Genomic DNA, 17,325 nt, shown 5'->3' with positions numbered 1-17,325 from the left:
GCAGCTGCCAGCCTATGCCACAGCAACATGGGATCAAAGGCACTTCTGCGACCTGCACACTGGCGCTCACGGCGATGCTGGATCCTTAACCCACTGAGCAAGGCCAGGGATCAAACGCACAACCTTATGGATACTAGTAGTGTTTGTTACCACTAGCCACAACAGGAACTCTTTTTTCATTCACTTCTGTTAATCGTGTTTGCAAATAATTCTTTCTTCCGTAGCAGCTGATATGTAGGGAACATTCATTTCAGTTGAAAGCCAAGAGGGGGTTGGGGAATAAGCCTTAGATGCAAAAAGAGGAAGAAACACACCATGAAGTTAGAATCAAGCCACCATGTGTTTATTTTCATGCTTTGAACAGAGTTCCCTAGTAATTCCCATTTTCTTAATACATGAGATACAGAGAACCTGAAATTAGTTTGGTGAAAAATCAACTGCGGAGTCTTACTATATGGCAGTGAGATAAGGAGCAGGCGTTAAGCACTGAATCTAAGGCTACCAGCAACACAGTCCACGAGGAAAGTACTTTCATTTCAGAACCATGAGACGTTCTCTGATGCATTTTCTTGGGACAGTCTGGCTTGACAGTTAAGCGTTGCTTGAGCACCTGGGCCAGAGGCTGTTCTGGCTTCTTTGTGCCTTTGCTGTCTCACAGGGAGGCCTCTGATGGCAAGTCAGCTGAGCCAGAATCCGCAAGGGGTGTGCGTGCAGATCGCAGCCCTGGGGGCCTGGTGCTTTGCTGAAGGGAGGCCCCAGCTGGGGTGTGCAGGCCGGTGCTGCACGGAGCAGGCTTGTCTGCCCCGGTCGTCGAGTGTTTTGCTGGTTTTCGGTGGCTTCTAGGTATCACACGAGGAGTCTGTTGACGGGAGTGAGTGGGAAAGGGAGAAAGAAGCAGGCGCTGTGGGTTTGAGTCAGGGACGAAGCGGGTCACTCACCAGGCTGGATGGAGGTTCGGCCGGTGCCCATCCCGCTGTGGGTGAGGAGTGCTCTGAGCAGCCTGGCGGCTGCGCTGGACCCTCTCACGGGGCTCTGCACGTGGCCAGGCAGAAGACACCGGGGAGCTTCCTGGGTGGGAGAGAGCCAGCGTCAGCTTCCAGGAAGGGGAGGGCAGGGCCGAGCCTACTTCTGCCCGGACACCAGGACGGCCAGCTCCTGGATGGACATATCCTTGTTGACGTAGCGGTCGTACTGGGCAGGGGTCAGCCTTCCGCTCTGCAGGGCCTCTTCGATGGAGAACTTCTTGCCTGACTTCCTGTCGTGGATCACGGAGGACTCCCCGTTGGGACCCTTGACGGAGATTTCCTCCCAGTCGCACTCCTGGCTCCTGAGTTTCACGAACATGTTCCAGTCGATGAGGCCGGCCCGGTGGGCTTCCTCTGGAGACAGCTCGCGGCCGGAGTCGGGGTCGATGACCACGATGGAGCGCCGCAGGTGGTTCTCCCTCTGCTCCCGCTTGACGGCCACGGAGCCCAGGCGCCTCTGCAGCTCGTCGATCTCCAGGTCCTTGTCTCTGGAGAGCCTCTTGAGCTCGTCCAGCTCCCGCTCCAGGGACCACAGCCTGGAGTCGAGCGGAGCGCCAGGGTCTGCCACCGGCACACTCCTCAGGTCCCGCGTCTCCGCCGCAGCCATCTCAATCTCCACCTGGAGCCTGCGGGCCTCGAGCTGCAGGTTCTGCCGCTCCAGCTGCAGTCTGTGGTTCTCCTCCCTCAGGAAGTCCAGCTCCTTGGACGACTTGGAGTTGCAGAACTCCAGCTCCGAGAGCTTGGCCTCCAGCCGGCTCACCTCAGCGTCCAGCTCCCTCTTGCTCCGGCTCTCCTCCTCCAGGCTGCTCTTGAGCTTCTGAATCTCCTGCTCGGTGTTGCCTCTGTCCACCTGGACGCTCTCAGAGAAGACCACCTTCTCCCGGACCTCCAGCTTCTCCAGGTGCTCCAGCTTCCTCCTCAGCGTCTCCAGCTCGCTCTCCAGGACCTGCCGCCGGTGTCGCTCCTCCTCCAGCTGCAGTGTGAGCAGGGCGTGCTCCCGGGCCTGCTGGGGGTCCTGCTGCAGCACCACCTTTTGCTTGAGGGTCACCTTCTCCCGGGCCTCCCCCTCCTCCTCCTCCAGCTGGGCCAGCCGCTGCTTCAGGCGCTGCACCTCCAGCTCGGCCTCCCTGCGTGCCTGCCTCTCGCGCTCCAGCTCCTCCAGCTGGCGCTCCAGCTCGGCCCGCCTGCGCTGCAGCCGCCGCAGCTCCCCGCGGAGGCCATCGATCTGCCGCAGCTCCGCGTCGATGCTCTCGGTGAAGGCGCTCACCTCGGCCCGCAGCCCTGGCTCCTCCTCGTACCTGACGACCTCCTGCTGCACCACCTTCTCCTTCACCCGGGAGAGCTCCTCCTCCTTCTGCTGGATTTTCTCCTCCTGGGACGCCCTCTCCCTCTCCAGATCCACTTGCTTCTTCTGTTCTTCTGCCAGCCTGGCCCTCAGAGACTCCACTTCCTCTTTGGTTTGGGGGTCCTCCTGGAACTGCAGGATCTCCTGGACCACCTCCTTGGTCTGCACCTGGGGTTTGGCCTCTTTCAGGGCCTGGATCTCCTGCTTCAGCTGGTAGATCTCCAGGTCACACCTTTCGATGAGCCTGGTCTTGTCGACGATCTCCTCCCGGAGCCTCTGCAGCTCCTTCTCCATCTCAGGATCCGTCTTGTACTTGATGACCTCCTTCGTGACTTCCTTGACTTCCACCTGGGGGCCCCGGCTCCGGAGCGCCTCCAGCTCGCTCTGGTAGCTCTTCAGCTGCTCCTCAGCCCCCCGGTACTTGCGCTCCTGCTCCACCAGCTCCAGGCGGAGGTTGGCCACCTCACTCTCCACCTTGGGGTCCGGCCGGACGATCTCTCGCACTTTCTCCTGCACGACCACTTTGGCGTTTTCCTCCTCCAGGGCCCAGATCTTCCGGAGCAGCTCCGTCTTCTCCCTCTGGTTGGTGCGAGCCTTGGCAGCCTCATCCTCGACCTGGCGTTGGAGGTCGCCCACCTCCCTCTCGGTCGCCACATCCTTTTCCACCTTGAGCACCTCCTTGACGGTGATCCTGCCCTCGGCCATGGCCCGCTCCTTCTCCAGCCTCTTCAGCTTGTCCTGCAGGAAGCTCAGCTCCTCCTCCTGCTTCTCCCTGAGCTGGCGCTCCCGCCGCTGGTCCTCCTGAAGCTGCCGGAACTCTGCCTCCAGCTGGGGGTCGTTCTGCAGTTTCACCACCTCCTTCTCGGTGACTTTCTCGCGCGCCCGGTTTTTCTCCTCCGCCAGGGCTGCGATGCGCTGCTGCAGGAGGAGCACCTCTGCTGCTCGGGTGCCCTTCTGCCGTCGCAGCTCCTCCAGCTCCTCCCGCAGCCTCAGGACCTCGTCGGCCTGGGCTTGGTCCGGCTCAATGCGCAGAACCTCCTTGACCACATACTCCTGCCCGCCGTCCCTGGCCGCCTTCTCCAGGGCACGCAGCCGCAGCTGCAGCGTTTCCAGCTCCTCTTGCAGCAGCTGGTTCTTGCGCTGCTCCTCGGCCAGTGTCCGCTGCGTCTGCTGGAAGCTCTCCTCCAGCACGGGGTCCGGCACCCGCTTGAGCACCTCCTTCCTCACCACCGCCTCCTGGGGGCTCTGGTCCTGCAGAGTCCGGATCTCCGCCCGGGTGCTCTTGACCTCACTCTCCAGCTGCTGTCTCCGCTCTGTCTCCTCATCCAGCTCCTTCTGAAGCCTCCACGCCTCCACGCCCGAGCCCAGCCTGCTCCCAGGCGGGGCCTCGGGACTCATGCCTGCCTCCGGCTGCTGGGAAGGAGAGGACAGCACAAGGTTAAGACCAGACTCTTCCCAGCCTGTCCCCACCTGGCCGCCTACAGCTAGATCAGACTGGTTGCCCTGCGGTCCCCCAGAGGACCCCCTCAGTGCCGAGTTCACTAGAGTCCTTAGGCTTCCTTTCAGCTGGACCCGGGGCCCGTGGAAGTTCTGGGCCAGGGCCCGAACCTGTGCTGCAGCCATGGCAATGCTGGATCTTTAACCCATTGGACCACAAGGGAACTTCCCTAGGTTTCCTTTTAAAATGGTAAAAAAAGGAGTTCCCGTCGTGGCTCAGTGGTTAATGAATCCAACTAGGAACCATGAGGCTGCAGGTTCGATCCCTGGCCTTGCTCAGTGGGTTAAGGATCTGGTGTTGCTGTGAGCTGTGGTGTCAGTTGCAGACGCCGCTCAGATCCCCTGTTGCTGTGGCTCTGGCGTAGGCCGGTGGCTACAGCTCCGATTGGAGCCCTAGCCTGGGAACCTCCATATGCCGTGGGAGTGGCCCAAGAAATGGCAAAAAGACACACACACAAAATAAAAATAACAAAATTTAAAAAATAAAATGGTAAAACTAGGTTAAATGCATCTGAGAAAGTATTTTAAAAGCACAAGAGAGTGTGAAGTGAAGGCTGGCTGTCACCTCTAGAGGATACCTGTTGGCTTTGAGACACACACACATACACTTCTTGGTCGTATCCATGGCCCTGAGAAGTTCCTGGGCCAGGGATCAAGCCCATGCCACAGTAGTGACAACACCAAATCCTTAACCTGCTGAGCCACCAAAGAACTCCCTTGAGACATGTGCTTTTACGTGTGACACGCATTTATTTTTTCTGCACTGGCGGTGGCCCCCTTTCTGCAGGCTGCTCTGTGCCCTTACGAGAAAATCTGCAGCAGCCCAGAGAGCGCCATGGCATCGAGTGACAGCTGTCTTTTCCATTGCGTGGACAGGCCCTGGCTTGGTCACTCATTGCCAGTGAATACTGAGCTGCTTCCAGTCTCTTGCCCTTACAGTGCTGTCATAAACATTTTGGACTTTTAAAAGTAAGTTACTTTTTACTGAGTACTCAGTAGATGTTTGCGGGATGGGACAGGTAGGTTAGACCCAGGTAACAAGTCGACCCATGGGCTGGCATCTGCACTGCGCTCCTGCCCCGTTAGCAGGGGACGTGCCCATAGGTTCACGGGCTATTTCTTGGACGTGGAGTGAGTCTTACTTTTCAGCTGTTGGGATGGTTTTGAGTAGCATGCTTCCTAAGATCTGTTACCTGTCTCAGGAGACTCAGAGCAAACTCCAGGTTCTGCAGCCTCTGTCTGTTGATGGCATTAACTTCAGTGAACTTGGCAGCGAGAGCCGCTTCCTACAGGAGAACAGACGGGAGTCAACAGGCCATGTGAGAACGGGCTGGACAGTAGGTTTGCGGAGTCCAGCCTTTGGGGAGAGAGGGCCCCCTCCCACCTGGAATTCTACTACCATCTCATCTGCTGGAGAGAAAACTGGATTTAGAGTCAGAAGTCTAAAACCCAGTGACCTTGAGCAGGTCTCTGTCTCAGAGCCTTAACGCGCTCGCACTCGTGTGGAAGGAGCTGATGACGTCAGCCCTTCAGGAATACGTACTTAGGCGGGGTGGGGGGGCAAGGGGACCACCGCCGTCCATGGCTCTGGCTCAGATGAGCCCAGCAGGCTGTCCTTCTAGACATCAACATCGCTGCCCCAGAACAAGTTCGTTACCTTCTCTTACTGAACCTGTTTGCACCCCGGAGGGCCCTCAGCACAGTTGCCTTGTTGGCTCTAGGAGCCGGCAAGCTGTGCTCCCGGGAACTCTGGGAGGGCCCGGGCTTCAGAGCTCACCTCCTCCCTCACTTTGGCGGCAGGGGACTGGAGCCTGGCCCTCTTGCTCATGTGGTTGCCCCTTCCGTTCTCCAAGTCAAGAAGAGACCTGAGTTTCTCTGCTTCTAACTCATAGTCCTAGGAGAGAGAGACATGGCAGAGGGCAGACAAGAGCAGGTGAGACCAAAGCGTTCTCAGACCCCTTCCAGCCACCTGCAAGGGTCTGTGCTCAGCTGCCCCCTGTTCTGATGGCCAGGGGCCTTTGAGAACCATCAATACAACATGCATCAACCATGCATGACCACATCCCTGAACAACATGCAGAAAGCAGGCCCACCGCCCCCTCCGCTCCCAAAGCTGCTCCCCGCAGGCCTCCCTGGCCGAGAGAAGGTGCTGCTCTGCTTTCCTCCTCTCACTCTGTGCTGTCAGCCTGTTCTCAGGTGGCCCTGCCCCATCTTCCTGCGGATCAGTTTGATGCCTTTCATCATCCACCCAGTGGCTGCTCCTCTGCTGCTGGACATTCTGGTTATTTCCAGTTTGTCTACTTTGCTGTTGTAAATACTGTTTAGCAGTGATTTTGTTTATCCTGCGTTACTTTCTCTGTATTGTTTTCCTTTAGCATAGATTCCCTCAGTTTCTGCTTCAACAGTTAGGAACCCTTTTCTGTATTCGATGCCTAATACTGTCGTGTTTCCCCAAAGGGCTGTGCCAACTGCTGGCAGTGCCTGAGGAGCCCCCCAGGCCCAGCCCCGGGACACCTCCTTCCAGCCGGGCTGCTTTGCACTCCCCGCAGGGCTATCACATCTCACCTTGACAGCTTGCTGGTACTCCTGGGAGTGGGTGGAGACTTTCTGTACTTCCTGTTCCCTTCTTGCTATCTCATCTAGCAGGTTCTGGAACACAACAGAGACTTTAAAAATAAAAAATTAGGAGTTCCTGTGCATTCAGCAGGTTAAGGATCCGGTGTGGTCGCTGCTGTGGCCAGGATTTGATCCCCGCCCCAGGAACTCTTCTGCGTACCATGGTTGTGGCCAAAAAAAAAAAATCAAAAATTTAAAAAGAAAAAACATCGATAGAGTAGGAGTCTTAGAATCTTGGAAATTTTTCCTTTTTCTTTTTAGGGCTACACCCGTGGCATAGGGAGGTTCCCAGGCTAGGGGTTGAGTTGGAGCTGCAGCTGCCGGCTTACACCACAGCCACAGCAACACCAGATCCAAGCCTTATCTGCAACCTTTGCTGCACCTCGTGGCAATGCTGGATCCTTAACCCAATGAGCGAGTGAGGCCGGGGATCAAACCCGCATCCTCATGGATACTGGTTGGGTTCATAGCCCACCAAGCCACAATGGGAACTCCTGGAGTTATTTTTCTGTGGCACAAAGTGTAACGAATGGTTCCTTGTTTACATTTGTTTGTTACAAAAGGCAGCTCCAAGTCCCTTTGAAGAAGAGCCAGGGACAGCTATCTTTGCCAGGAAAGCAGTGTTTAGTGAGTGCGTTACAATCTCAGCTACGGTTCTAGAGTCTGTCTTAGCTTCTCTCACTGAACCCCCACATCCTGGGAGGAAGCACCCTCCTCATCCCGTTTCTGGATGAGGAAACCAACAACAGTGTGGGTGAGAGCGAGATTTGAGCCTAGGTGGGTGGGTCTCTTGTCGTTCCTCTGCCCAAGGCCCTGCTTCCTCCTGGGGAGCCAGGACTCTGGGCTGTGGACATGCGTTTTTCCCCATGACGGCTCCTCTTGTGCTTCTGTGGCCATTTGCTTATTTCGCCGGCCTGCACGGAGTGTCCACTCTGAGCCAGGCCCAGTGCAGGGAGGGCACTGAGGTGAGGGAGACACCGGCTTTGTTCTCAGAGACTTGTGCTGGGAACCCACCCTGCCAGGACCTCACCTGGGCCTCATCCGCCAAGAGGCTTGCTGACCTCTGACCCCCCTGCCCGTGAACTTAGAGGCAGCTGTCTTACCTTCTGGTTGTTCAGCTTGGTCTCCATCTGGCCAAGGCTGTCCATCTCCTGGGGCTCGTAGCTGGGGATGTGGGACAGGAACTGGAGCAGATGGTCACGGCCACTGCGGAAGGCATCGTGAGCAGCCTGGGCGCTCTGCAGGCTCTGGGCCCTGTGGGGCAAAGCCGGTCAGACCTCTGCACAGAGAGCCAATGCCTACTGAGGGCTGCCTGCCGTCCCTTCTGAAAGAACTCCCCAAATGGTTTATCTGGAAATAACGTAAACGCTCACCAGGAAGGGAGGGGTCAGGTGAATTACGGAAGGTGGGGCTGGAATACTGCACGGGGCTGCCCACTGTGGATCTAGGACCTAAACAGCTCGTGGATCCAAGCAGAAATCAGAAGGGAGGTGAGGAAATCTTTTGAACTCACCAAGAATAAAGAAATCCGTGGGACGCCGTGAAAGCAGTGCTCAGTGGGAAATATGTAGTTTTAAATGCTTAGATTAGAAAAGTAAAGCTCTGAAATCAACAGTCTAAGCAGAAGCTTAGGATGAAAGACAGCAGATTGAAGCTAATGTTAAGCAGCAGGACCAAATAATAATGAGCAGATGTCAATGAAATAGGAAGTAAGAAACAACTCAGAAGGATCCCCCAAACCAAAGCTGATTCTTTGAAAAAGTCAACAGATTGATTCACGTCAGGCAGAATGGCTAGGGGAAAAAAGAAAACACAGAAAAGAAGACACGACGTCAGGAGAGAGAGGACATCCCCCAGATATGCAGACATTGAAGGATAAGAGGATATTCTGAACAATTTCGTACCACTAAAGTCCACAACTGGAGAGGGACAGTGTGTCCCTGAAAGACACATACCTCTGAAGACAACTCAAGAATTAAGTGAGTCAGATAGTTCATCATCTATTAAAGAGGTGGAATTTGTAGTTAAAAAACCTTACACAGAAAAGAATAAGCTGCGGGCCCAGATGGCAGTGACTGGTGGGTGAATTCTACCAAGCGTTTAAGACCCTGACAGCCATTCGACACGGCCTCTTCCAGAAGAGAAGCACCAGCAGGAACACTGACTCCTGAGGCTGGCAAAACAGGACAGGGAAGACAGCAAGGGACACTGGGTGGCATGTTGTCATTCAAATGATATATCTACCTGCTCCTGATCTCAAAATAGTGTTGGAAGGATAGGAACAGACTGTCAGCAGAGCTGATCTTAAGGGGAAGGTTGGCTGTACAATCACCTTGTGTTTGTCACTTTGTATATGTACTGCTTATTTTCAAAAAGAGGTATTCAGAAAACAAACCACTTTTGGAGGCATCCACAGAAATGCCACATTGGTGCCTTAAGGCAGACTAGCTAAGCCAAGGCTGTCACCCCCCTACGGCCCCGCACCTGAGCTCAACCTGCTGGCGGAGGTTGTCGAAGCGCTGGCCCAGCTTGTGCACCTCCGCCTCCTGGCGCTCCAGGTCCGGGCAGTGCTCCTGGAAGCGGCTGGCCAGCGAGCTGGAGCACTGCCTGGCTGCCTGCAGGTTCTGCTCCACCTCGCCGAGGAGGGCTTTCCGGGCCTGCAGCTCAGAGGCCAGGGCCTGTCAGGGCAGAGAGGCAGATAGTAGGTGCTGTGGCCAGAACTCCAGGGCCCAGAGCTGCCCGCTTCGCGGGTGGTAAGCCTGGGCCTTGGCAGGAGCCGGGGATTTGACTCTTCGTTCCTCCTCAAACCTGTGGTCGTTTCTGAAATTCCCTTTTTGTTACAATGGACAACACCCTAGAAAAACTAACTTCTAAAACCCTGTGGCCCGCTGTGCTTATCTGTGACGCCAGGCCGGGAACAGCCTGGGCTGAGGCTCTGCTCTCCGAGCCCACTCCTGGGTTCTGAGGTGAGGCGCTCAGCACAAAGCCAAGGGTTCGGTGAGCCGGCGTGTGAACATGAGGCTCCCACGGGCTCAGGCCCCGGAGCTCAGAGCAGCCCAGTGGCAAATGTGAAGAGGGCACAGGCTCCTCTGCTCAGCACACCTGCTTTGTGGGCCCAGGGCCAGATCTGCTCTTCGAGAGATACTGGGAATTTGGGGTTGCGCGGTACGTGGATATTTGATTTTAAGGTACCACCCGATGTCTGCAGACCCCGTGTGCGGCTGGAACTTCAAACCTGCAGAGACTTCCCTGCCCTGGGCCTCGGGCCTTCAACTGTCCGCAAGGGAGGGGTTGGGAGAGGCGGGCACCTGGAGCCCACGACCAGCTCAGATGGGTCCCCACGCTCACCGCCAGCTCCTGCCTCTTGCTGTCCAGGGCATGGCCACACTCCGGCACCGTGTCCTCTTGGGCCAGCAGGTTCTCGTACGTGGCCAGCTCCTCCCAGCCCTGCTGCAGGCTCTTCTCCAGGCGGTTGGCCGTGTCGACCCTGAGGATGCGAGTCAGGAGTTGGAGGGGGAGCCAGGCCCTTGGCCCCGCTGCCTGGCCTCCCTGCCGCCCACCGTGCTCACTTCTCCTGGGCCGCAGCCAGCAGCTGCACCAGGCGCTCGTATCTGCGCTGGGTGTCCTCCACCCGTGTCCTCAGCAGGGCTGCGCTGCTGCTGCTGGGCTGGGCCCGCACGAACGCCTCGCCCTCTGCTGTGCTGCGCACCTTCTCGGGCTCGATCCGCAGCAGCTCGTTGGTGATGTTCTGTGGGGACCAGAGCCCCTGGCGTTGGTCACAGCTGGCAGCTCCCCTCCCCCAGGACCTCCTCCCCCAGGACCCTCTCCCCGGGCAGCCTGGCTGGGGGTCTGGGGCGCCGGCCTAGGAGCTCAGATGCAGTGGCCGGGGCCTCATGGGTGGTGAAAACATCCAGCACCCACTGTTCCACTGCTTCACAGGATGATTCTCTTCCTCTTTGGGGGCAGCCCAGTGAGGGAGGGGTGATTCCAGGGAGCTTAAGGAGGGGACGCAGCGGGGCCCAGCCATGCCTCCACTCCTGGACCAGCCGTCCTCCGGCCGTGACTCGGCCCTTGCCAGCCCCCACGTGAAGCCCATCAAGGGCCACAGCCCTGCTCTGAGCCCCATCCTCCTCCATAAACTGGGCACAGCTGCACCCACCACGGAGGGCGCTGAGGACCCTGGACACCATGTGCATATGAAAGAGGTGAGCCGGGCTGGTGATCGTGTGCCTTGTCTCGTCTCCTCCCGACCCCCTGCCAGGGGCACCAGCCCAATTACAGAAGAAACAGAGGTTGGGGCTTCAACAGTGTGTGTGTGGTCAAGGCAAGCAAGCCAGCTGCTGTGGCTTCAGAGCCTGTGTGCCACCCTGCCCTCAGCTCGGGTCTGAGTGGCTCGGGCCCTTTTCTCCTGGGGATGTGTGTGGGGAGGGTGGTGCCAGGCCTCAGCCATCTCCTTAGTCCTCAGCCTAGAATAGCCACCTCCAGGACAACTTAGTGCAGGGTGCAAGCGGTCCCTATAGAGCACCAAGACTTGCCCTGGGGATAAGACCTTGAGCAGGGAGCCAGTGGGCCAGCCTGGGGTACCTTGAGGTCCTTGGCCCGCTCGGCACTGTCCTGTACGGCCCGGCCCTGCTCCAGCGGAGGCCGCAGGGTCCCTGTGATGGCCTTCTCCTGGCGGTCCAGGTCGCTGGCCACCTTGTCCAAGCCGGCCAGCAGCTGCCGCCCCTGCAGGTCAGAAGCATCTGCCAGAGGGAAGTCACAGTCAGCTGGCAGTGGGGGTCGTGAGGCCCCGGGACAGAGGCAAGGCCAGCTCAGCCTCCCCCACCCCTGCCAGCCCAGCTGCACCGCAGACCCTGGGCCCAGCCCCTCTCCCTGTCCTCCCAGAGGCACAGACCTCCAGACTTCTCTGCCTTCAGCACCTCGTGCCGCTGCTGGAGCGCCCTTCTGCTCCCGGCTGCCTTCTGCCGCAGGCTCTGGTACTGGCTGCCCAGGCTGTGACAGCGAAAATGTGCTGGGGACCTGGGGCAGCCCACCGCCCCCAGCACCCACAGGCGCAGGACCCTGGGCCCTGGCTGGGCAGACAGCCACGAGGAGTCAGGTGACTCACCAAAATAGAAAGGGTTTGCTAGACACTGGTGTTTCTTTGACCACTTTTTTTCTGCCTCTTTTTATAGCAAGTGTTGCCATCTAAAATGACTGTTTGGGCCTTTGTTTTTCCCACCAAGATGTTACCCTTGGGGGAGCAGTGCACAGTTAAGGTGCTCAATACGTATTTACTGAATGAATAAATGAAGGAATTCCTTGAATCACTCAGTAAAGACTTCTTGGGTACAGCAGAAATTGACAGAGCAATGTAAATCGACTGTAATAGGAAAAAAAGAAAAAACGAAATGAATTAAAAAAAAAAAAAAAGACTTGTACCAGATTCTGAACAAAGCTCCTGCCCAATGAGACTGACAGAGACAGAGCAGCATGAGGGGTGGGAGGAGGTGCTTGAGAACCAAGAGGCAGCAGCCCTTTTCCAGGGAGCAGCGTGGTGGACAAGGGGGCAATCAGGGAGGCTTCATGGAAGACGTGACCTCCAGGCTGGGTCTTCAAGCCAAGAGGAGTGAACCAGTGAGGCGATGGGTTGGTGTGCAGATGGTAGGAGCAGCATGTGCAAAGCAAGAGAAACCACTCCCTGGACTGTGCCCACAGTGGAATACCCATACACAAATCAGCCAACAGGATCTGCTCCTTCCCTGCTTGGACCTCCAAGGGGACAGGTATGGGGGTGTTAGTGGCACCCTGAGGTTAACTTAGGATGAACAGGGCATGAGGGGCCCAAGGGGGTGGAGCCGTTCCATGCTGGCTCCTCACTTTGCTCCCGTACCTGTCAGCCAGAGCCAGGGCCTCAGGGTCGGTGGGGGGGATCATGAAGCAGACAGCTGGGGCAGTCAGCTTGTTCCCTGCACTGTCCGTGAGGTCCCAGCTCTCCCCGTTGTTCTTCTGCAGAGTGTAGCTGTAGCCCCGAGAGATCAGGCCCTGGTTGGGATAGGCCAGTCAGAACACATGGAGAGACCCTGCCCAGTTGCCATCTCATCCCAACCACTAATTCTGGGACCTGGAGGGTTATGTCCTCAGATGCTGCCCAAGATGTCTCATCAGAGAGAGGGGCCAGCACCAAGGGGACATGTGTTGGGTCTGCTGGCCTAGCACCCACCTGGATTTCCCTTTGTGGAGGCCCCCTGCAGTCCTAGCCCATGGGACTTCATTCCCTGACTCCTTGGTGTAGACATGTGACTCAGGCCTGGCCAATGAGAGAATGGCATCTCCAGCCACAGTGATTGGTTTAGGCTGAACACATGACTCAGATTTGGCCAATGAGAACCTTCCCTGGGACTTCTGCTAGAATGACTGGGGTTGCTAAGCTGGTAGAACAGAAGGCCAGGGCAGTGGGAGGGGTTGGCAGAGAGTGACCCCAGTGACAAAGACAAACACAAGTTCCAGAAAATGTTTGAGGCCTGGCATCTAGCCACGTCACCCTTAGGGCCTTTCGGTGACGCGAGACGAGGCAGATCTGGGCCCAGCCTGCCTGGGGCATCTAGGCAGCAGCTTACCTGGTCACTCTCGAAGTCACAGAGCGCTTCCACAGGGAGGGGCTTGAGTGGCGTCTCCCGGCGGTACTTGAGGGGCACCACCTGCTGCCCTCGCTTCTGCAGGCCCCGCACCACGTGCTCGTACTTGTCCAGAGCCTTCTCCTGGTCCTGAACGCGGAGGGGCGTGCTAGGTGAGACCACTGCACCCCGAGGCGGCAGGCTGGGAGCTGGGGCAGGTGGGGGTGGGGGGCATCACTCACATCCAACTCGTGCAGCAGCAACTCAATCTGGTATCGGTCTTTGAAGTCAGGGCTATATTTCTGGTTCAGATCCGAGTCGACCTTGCGCAGCAGCTCCTGGGCATCCTTCATGTCTTTGTGGAACTAGGGGAGACCAGGCTTCTTATCACAGACAGGAAACAGCTGGGATGCCTGGAACCTATCTTGGCTGTGGCTTTAAGCCCACTGCCAGATGGGGCTGAGCCTCCCACTCACCCTGAATCCTCAGGCTCTGCTGCTTGGGGACAGCCCAACCCCCGCCCCCCAGCCCAGCTTCCTGGGAGGGGGGCCTCACAGGGAGGAGCCAGGGCCCTTCCCACCAATCCCCGCAATGCCACCTCTATGACATGTTGTTTTTATGTACATACGCCAGCAGCTTAGGGTTCTCCTCTATTCCACTCTGTGTGCTGTGGACACCCTGACTTAGGGCTATACTGTTAAGTTTCCGTACACAGAAACTTGGTTCTAGAAAACTCTTGCTCATTCTTCAGGCCAACAGCCCTGGAATCATTCACTGTCATCTGTCCCCTGGGCTGCAGTGTGAGCAGGACTTTGGGATCCCTGGGACGCTCAGCCCAGCAGGGCTAAGACACCAAACCGGGAGTTAGATACATTCGCGTCATCCTAAGAATCACGTGCATCTCTCTTGTTAAAAACACATACGCCCGAAGTTCCCGTCGTGGCACAGTGGTTACTGAATCTGACTAGGAACCATGGGGTTTCAGGTTCGATTCCTGGCCTTGCTCAATGGGTTAAGGTTCTGGCGTTGCTGTGAGCTGTGGTGTAAGTCGCAGACGTGGCTTGGACCCCGAATTGCTGTGGTTCTGGCGTAGACCAGTGGCTATAGCTCTGATTAAACCCCTAGCCTGGGAACCTCCATATGCTGCAGGAAGCGGCCCTAGAAAAGACAAAAAAAAAAAGGAGTTCCCATCATGGTGCAGTGGTTAACGAATCCGACTAGGAACCATGAGGTCGCGGATTCGATCCCTGGCCTTGCTCAGTGGGTTAACGATCCGGCGTTGCTGTGAGCTGTGGTGTAGGTTGCAGACGCGGTTCGGATCCTGTGTTGCTGTGGCTCTGGCGTAGGTCGGCGGCTACAGCTGATTCGTCCCCTAGCCTGGGAACCTCCATGTGCCGCGGGAGCGGCCCAAGAAATGGCAAAAAAGACAAAAAAAAAACCAACAAAAAAAACACATACGCCTGAGTTCCTGCCATGGCTCAGCGGTAACAAACCTGACTAGTATCCATGAGGACACAGGTTCCATTCCTGGCCTCCCTGGCCTCCCTCAGTGGGTTAAGGATCTGGTGTTGCTGTGAGCTGCAGTGTAGGTCACAGAGGCGGCTCAGATCTGGTGTTGCGGTGGCTGTGGTGTAGGCCAGCAGCTGGAGCTCCTATTCGACCCCTAGCCTGGGAACCTCCATTTGCCACAGGTGTGACCCTAAAAACTCAAAAACAAACAAAAGAAAAAGCCACGTGCATATTCTGGAGTTCCTGTCACAGTTCAGTGATAAAGACCCCAGCTATTATCCATGAGGACTCAGGTTTGATCCCTGGCCTTGCTCAGTGGGTTAAGGATCCAGCGTTGCTATGAGCTGTGACATAGATTGCAGGTGAGGCTCGGATCTGGCATCACTGTGGCTGTGGTGTAGGCCAGCAGCTACAGCTCCAATTCAGCCCCTAGCCTGGGAACTTCCATATGCCTCGGGTGCAGCTCTAAAAAAACAAAAACAAACATAAAAACCCCACATTCCTGTGGAAGCAATGCAGTATCCAGCAACAGGCGAATGGATAAACACAACGTGCTTCATATAGACAATGGAATATTATTCAGCCATTAAAAGTAATGAAGTTCAGGTTCATGCTACATGATGAACCTGGAAACATTACGTTCAGTGAAAGCCAAATACAAAAGGCTACATATCATGTGATTCCACTTCTAGGAAATACCTAGAACAGGCAAATAGATGAGAGGTTACCAGGGTCTGGAATAGGGAGTGATTGTTTACTGGGTACAGAATTCCCACTTGGGGTGATGAACAAGTTTTAGAAAGACAGCAGTGATGGCTGCACCACCCTGTGAATGTCATGAATGCCACTGGATTGATTGTGCATTCTAAAAGGGCTAAAATGCTCTGTTGGGAGACCAGCAATTTCACAAGACTGCCCTAACCATTCTGTCTCTAGACCTGCTCTCATGTCCAGATCCCGGACTTGAGCTGCAAGCGCCTCCAGCTACCCTCACTCATTTCAGACAGGCCCCCCCAGAGCCTCAATGCGGCTCTTGCCCATTGAGCCTGTTACTGTCTGTCCTGAAGGTAGTGAGTTTTTTTTTTTTGTTTTTTTTTTTTGTCTTTTGCCTTTTTGTCTTTTTTTTTGTTGTTGTCGTTGTTGTTGTTGCTATTTCTTGGGCCGCTCCCGCGGCATATAGAGGTTCCCAGGCTAGGGGTTGAATCAGAGCCGTAGCCGTCGGCCTACGCCAGAGCCACAGCAACGCGGGATCCGAGCCGCGTCTGCAATCTACACCACAGCTCACGGCAACGCCGGATCGTTAACCCACTGAGCAAGGGCAGGGACTGAACCCGCAACCTCATGGTTCCTAGTCGGATTCGTTAACCACTGCGCCACGACGGGAACTCCAGGTAGTGGTTTTTGTAAACGGACAGACTCCTTGGTTTGTCTCAAGTCTGAAGTCAAGGAGAGATTCTGTCAGCAACCAAGGACCTCAGGGTTCAGTCCCAAGCTCTTCCTCCAGTTGCAGGCCTTGTTCCTGAACTTCCGTACAAAGGTACAGTTACACCCCCTCCCACGAGATTTTGTTAGTGTATTATGCTATGTTTAACACTGCACCCTTAAAACGCTGTCTGTATGTCTTTATTTCAAGCATGGCCAGTGGCAGCACTGTTAGTGAAATTTTAAGTGTTAATAAAATAGTATAATGCCCCCCCCCAAATGGCTAAAATGGCAAATTTCATATTATATATTTTTTACTGAAATTAAAACCCCACACCCCTCTTTCTGGGCCTGTGTGTTCCTGGTGAATCAAACTGTCCAGCCCCAGCCCTCAGGGGAGGCAGACAAGGGCCCAGCAAACTTGGGGCATAGCCGTGTAGGCCGCCAGAACCGTGAGGCATGCGTGGGCACTGGGAGGCGTGGGAAGGCGGCCCTGCAATGCTCCTGGAGGAACTGGTCACGAGGGAGCCAAGCAGACACTGAGTGCTCCCACCAAGGGGCTCCGGGCCGGCAGGTACCTGGTGGTAGTCTTCCATGTACTTCAGGTGGCTCTCCTCACAGATGAGCAGGTTCAGGTACTCCTTCCAATCTGCATGCACGGCCTCCATGTGAGCCTGCCAGGAGGAAAGGGTCAGACTGATGCTGGCCACGTACCTGGGTCACCAAGGGAGGATGGCAGCATTCCAGACCAGAAGAGGGTAGAGGAGAGGGGCATCTGGCATCTGCATGGGTGTGGCTCCCAGCCAGCTCTTTCCCAGGGGTGGGAGGAAGAAAGAGGGGAATGTGTTGAGGAGACAAGCAGGGCTGCTATGTACGGGTGCTCAGGTCGTGCACTGTACAAGGGACAGGTAGTGGCTGTGTCTGCTTTTAAAAAATTCTTGGAGTTCCCCTTGTGGCTCAACGGGTTAAGAACTTGACGAGTATCCATGAAGATGCGAGTTTGATCCCTGCCCTCACTTGGTGGGTTAAAGGATCCAGCACTGCCATGAGCTGCGGTGTAGGTCGGCAGCTGTAGCTCCAATTTGACCCCTACCTGGGGAACTTCCATATGCCACAGGGGCGGCCCCCCCCCAAAAAAAAATTCTCACAAAAGCACTCCCCAAATTCATGTCTGCCAGAACTCAGAAAGTGACTTCATCTGGAAATAGGGTCTTTGCAGCTGTAATTGGTTAAGCATCTCAAGAGGAAATCATCCTGGATTTAGGGTGGGCTTGAAAGAAGATGACACACGGTGAGAAGGCCTCGTGAGGACACA

General features: G+C 56.1%; 1 protein-coding gene across 5 annotated transcripts in view; it reads right to left on the bottom strand.

Moving 5' to 3' along the window:
* Positions 1-321: 321 nt before the first annotated feature.
* Positions 322-17,325, bottom strand: part of PPL (periplakin) — a 51,044-nt gene continuing 34,040 nt past the window's right edge. For 2 of the 5 annotated variants that reach the window (XM_003124640.5, XM_085017672.1), the window contains 14 exons: positions 16,589-16,684; positions 13,322-13,444; positions 13,083-13,229; positions 12,356-12,507; positions 11,378-11,475; positions 11,068-11,225; positions 10,053-10,231; positions 9,832-9,970; positions 8,968-9,161; positions 7,587-7,737; positions 6,433-6,516; positions 5,645-5,761; positions 5,061-5,153; positions 322-3,783 (listed from right to left, as the gene is read on the bottom strand). In XM_003124640.5, coding sequence (XP_003124688.5) covers positions 1,123-3,783; positions 5,061-5,153; positions 5,645-5,761; positions 6,433-6,516; positions 7,587-7,737; positions 8,968-9,161; positions 9,832-9,970; positions 10,053-10,231; positions 11,068-11,225; positions 11,378-11,475; positions 12,356-12,507; positions 13,083-13,229; positions 13,322-13,444; positions 16,589-16,684 — 4,392 coding nt within the window. In that variant the 3' untranslated portion in view covers positions 322-1,122. Of the gene's footprint in view, positions 3,784-5,060; positions 5,154-5,644; positions 5,762-6,432; positions 6,517-7,586; positions 7,738-7,856; positions 9,162-9,831; positions 9,971-10,052; positions 10,232-11,067; positions 11,226-11,377; positions 11,476-12,355; positions 12,508-13,082; positions 13,230-13,321; positions 14,206-16,588; positions 16,685-17,325 lie in introns of all 5 variants that reach the window. The other 3 variants (XM_085017674.1, XM_013995670.2, XM_085017673.1) reach the window with 3 other exon arrangements.

This window comes from Sus scrofa, chromosome 3, assembly GCF_054392235.1.
Source record: "Sus scrofa isolate SSC_HxYL_T2T_F1_AM1 chromosome 3, Sscrofa_HxYL_maternal_Yorkshire_Landrace_v2.0, whole genome shotgun sequence".
NCBI lineage: Eukaryota > Metazoa > Chordata > Mammalia > Artiodactyla > Suidae > Sus > Sus scrofa.
Note: the sequence above shows the minus strand (reverse complement) of the source record. Positions and strands in the feature narration are given on the sequence as shown.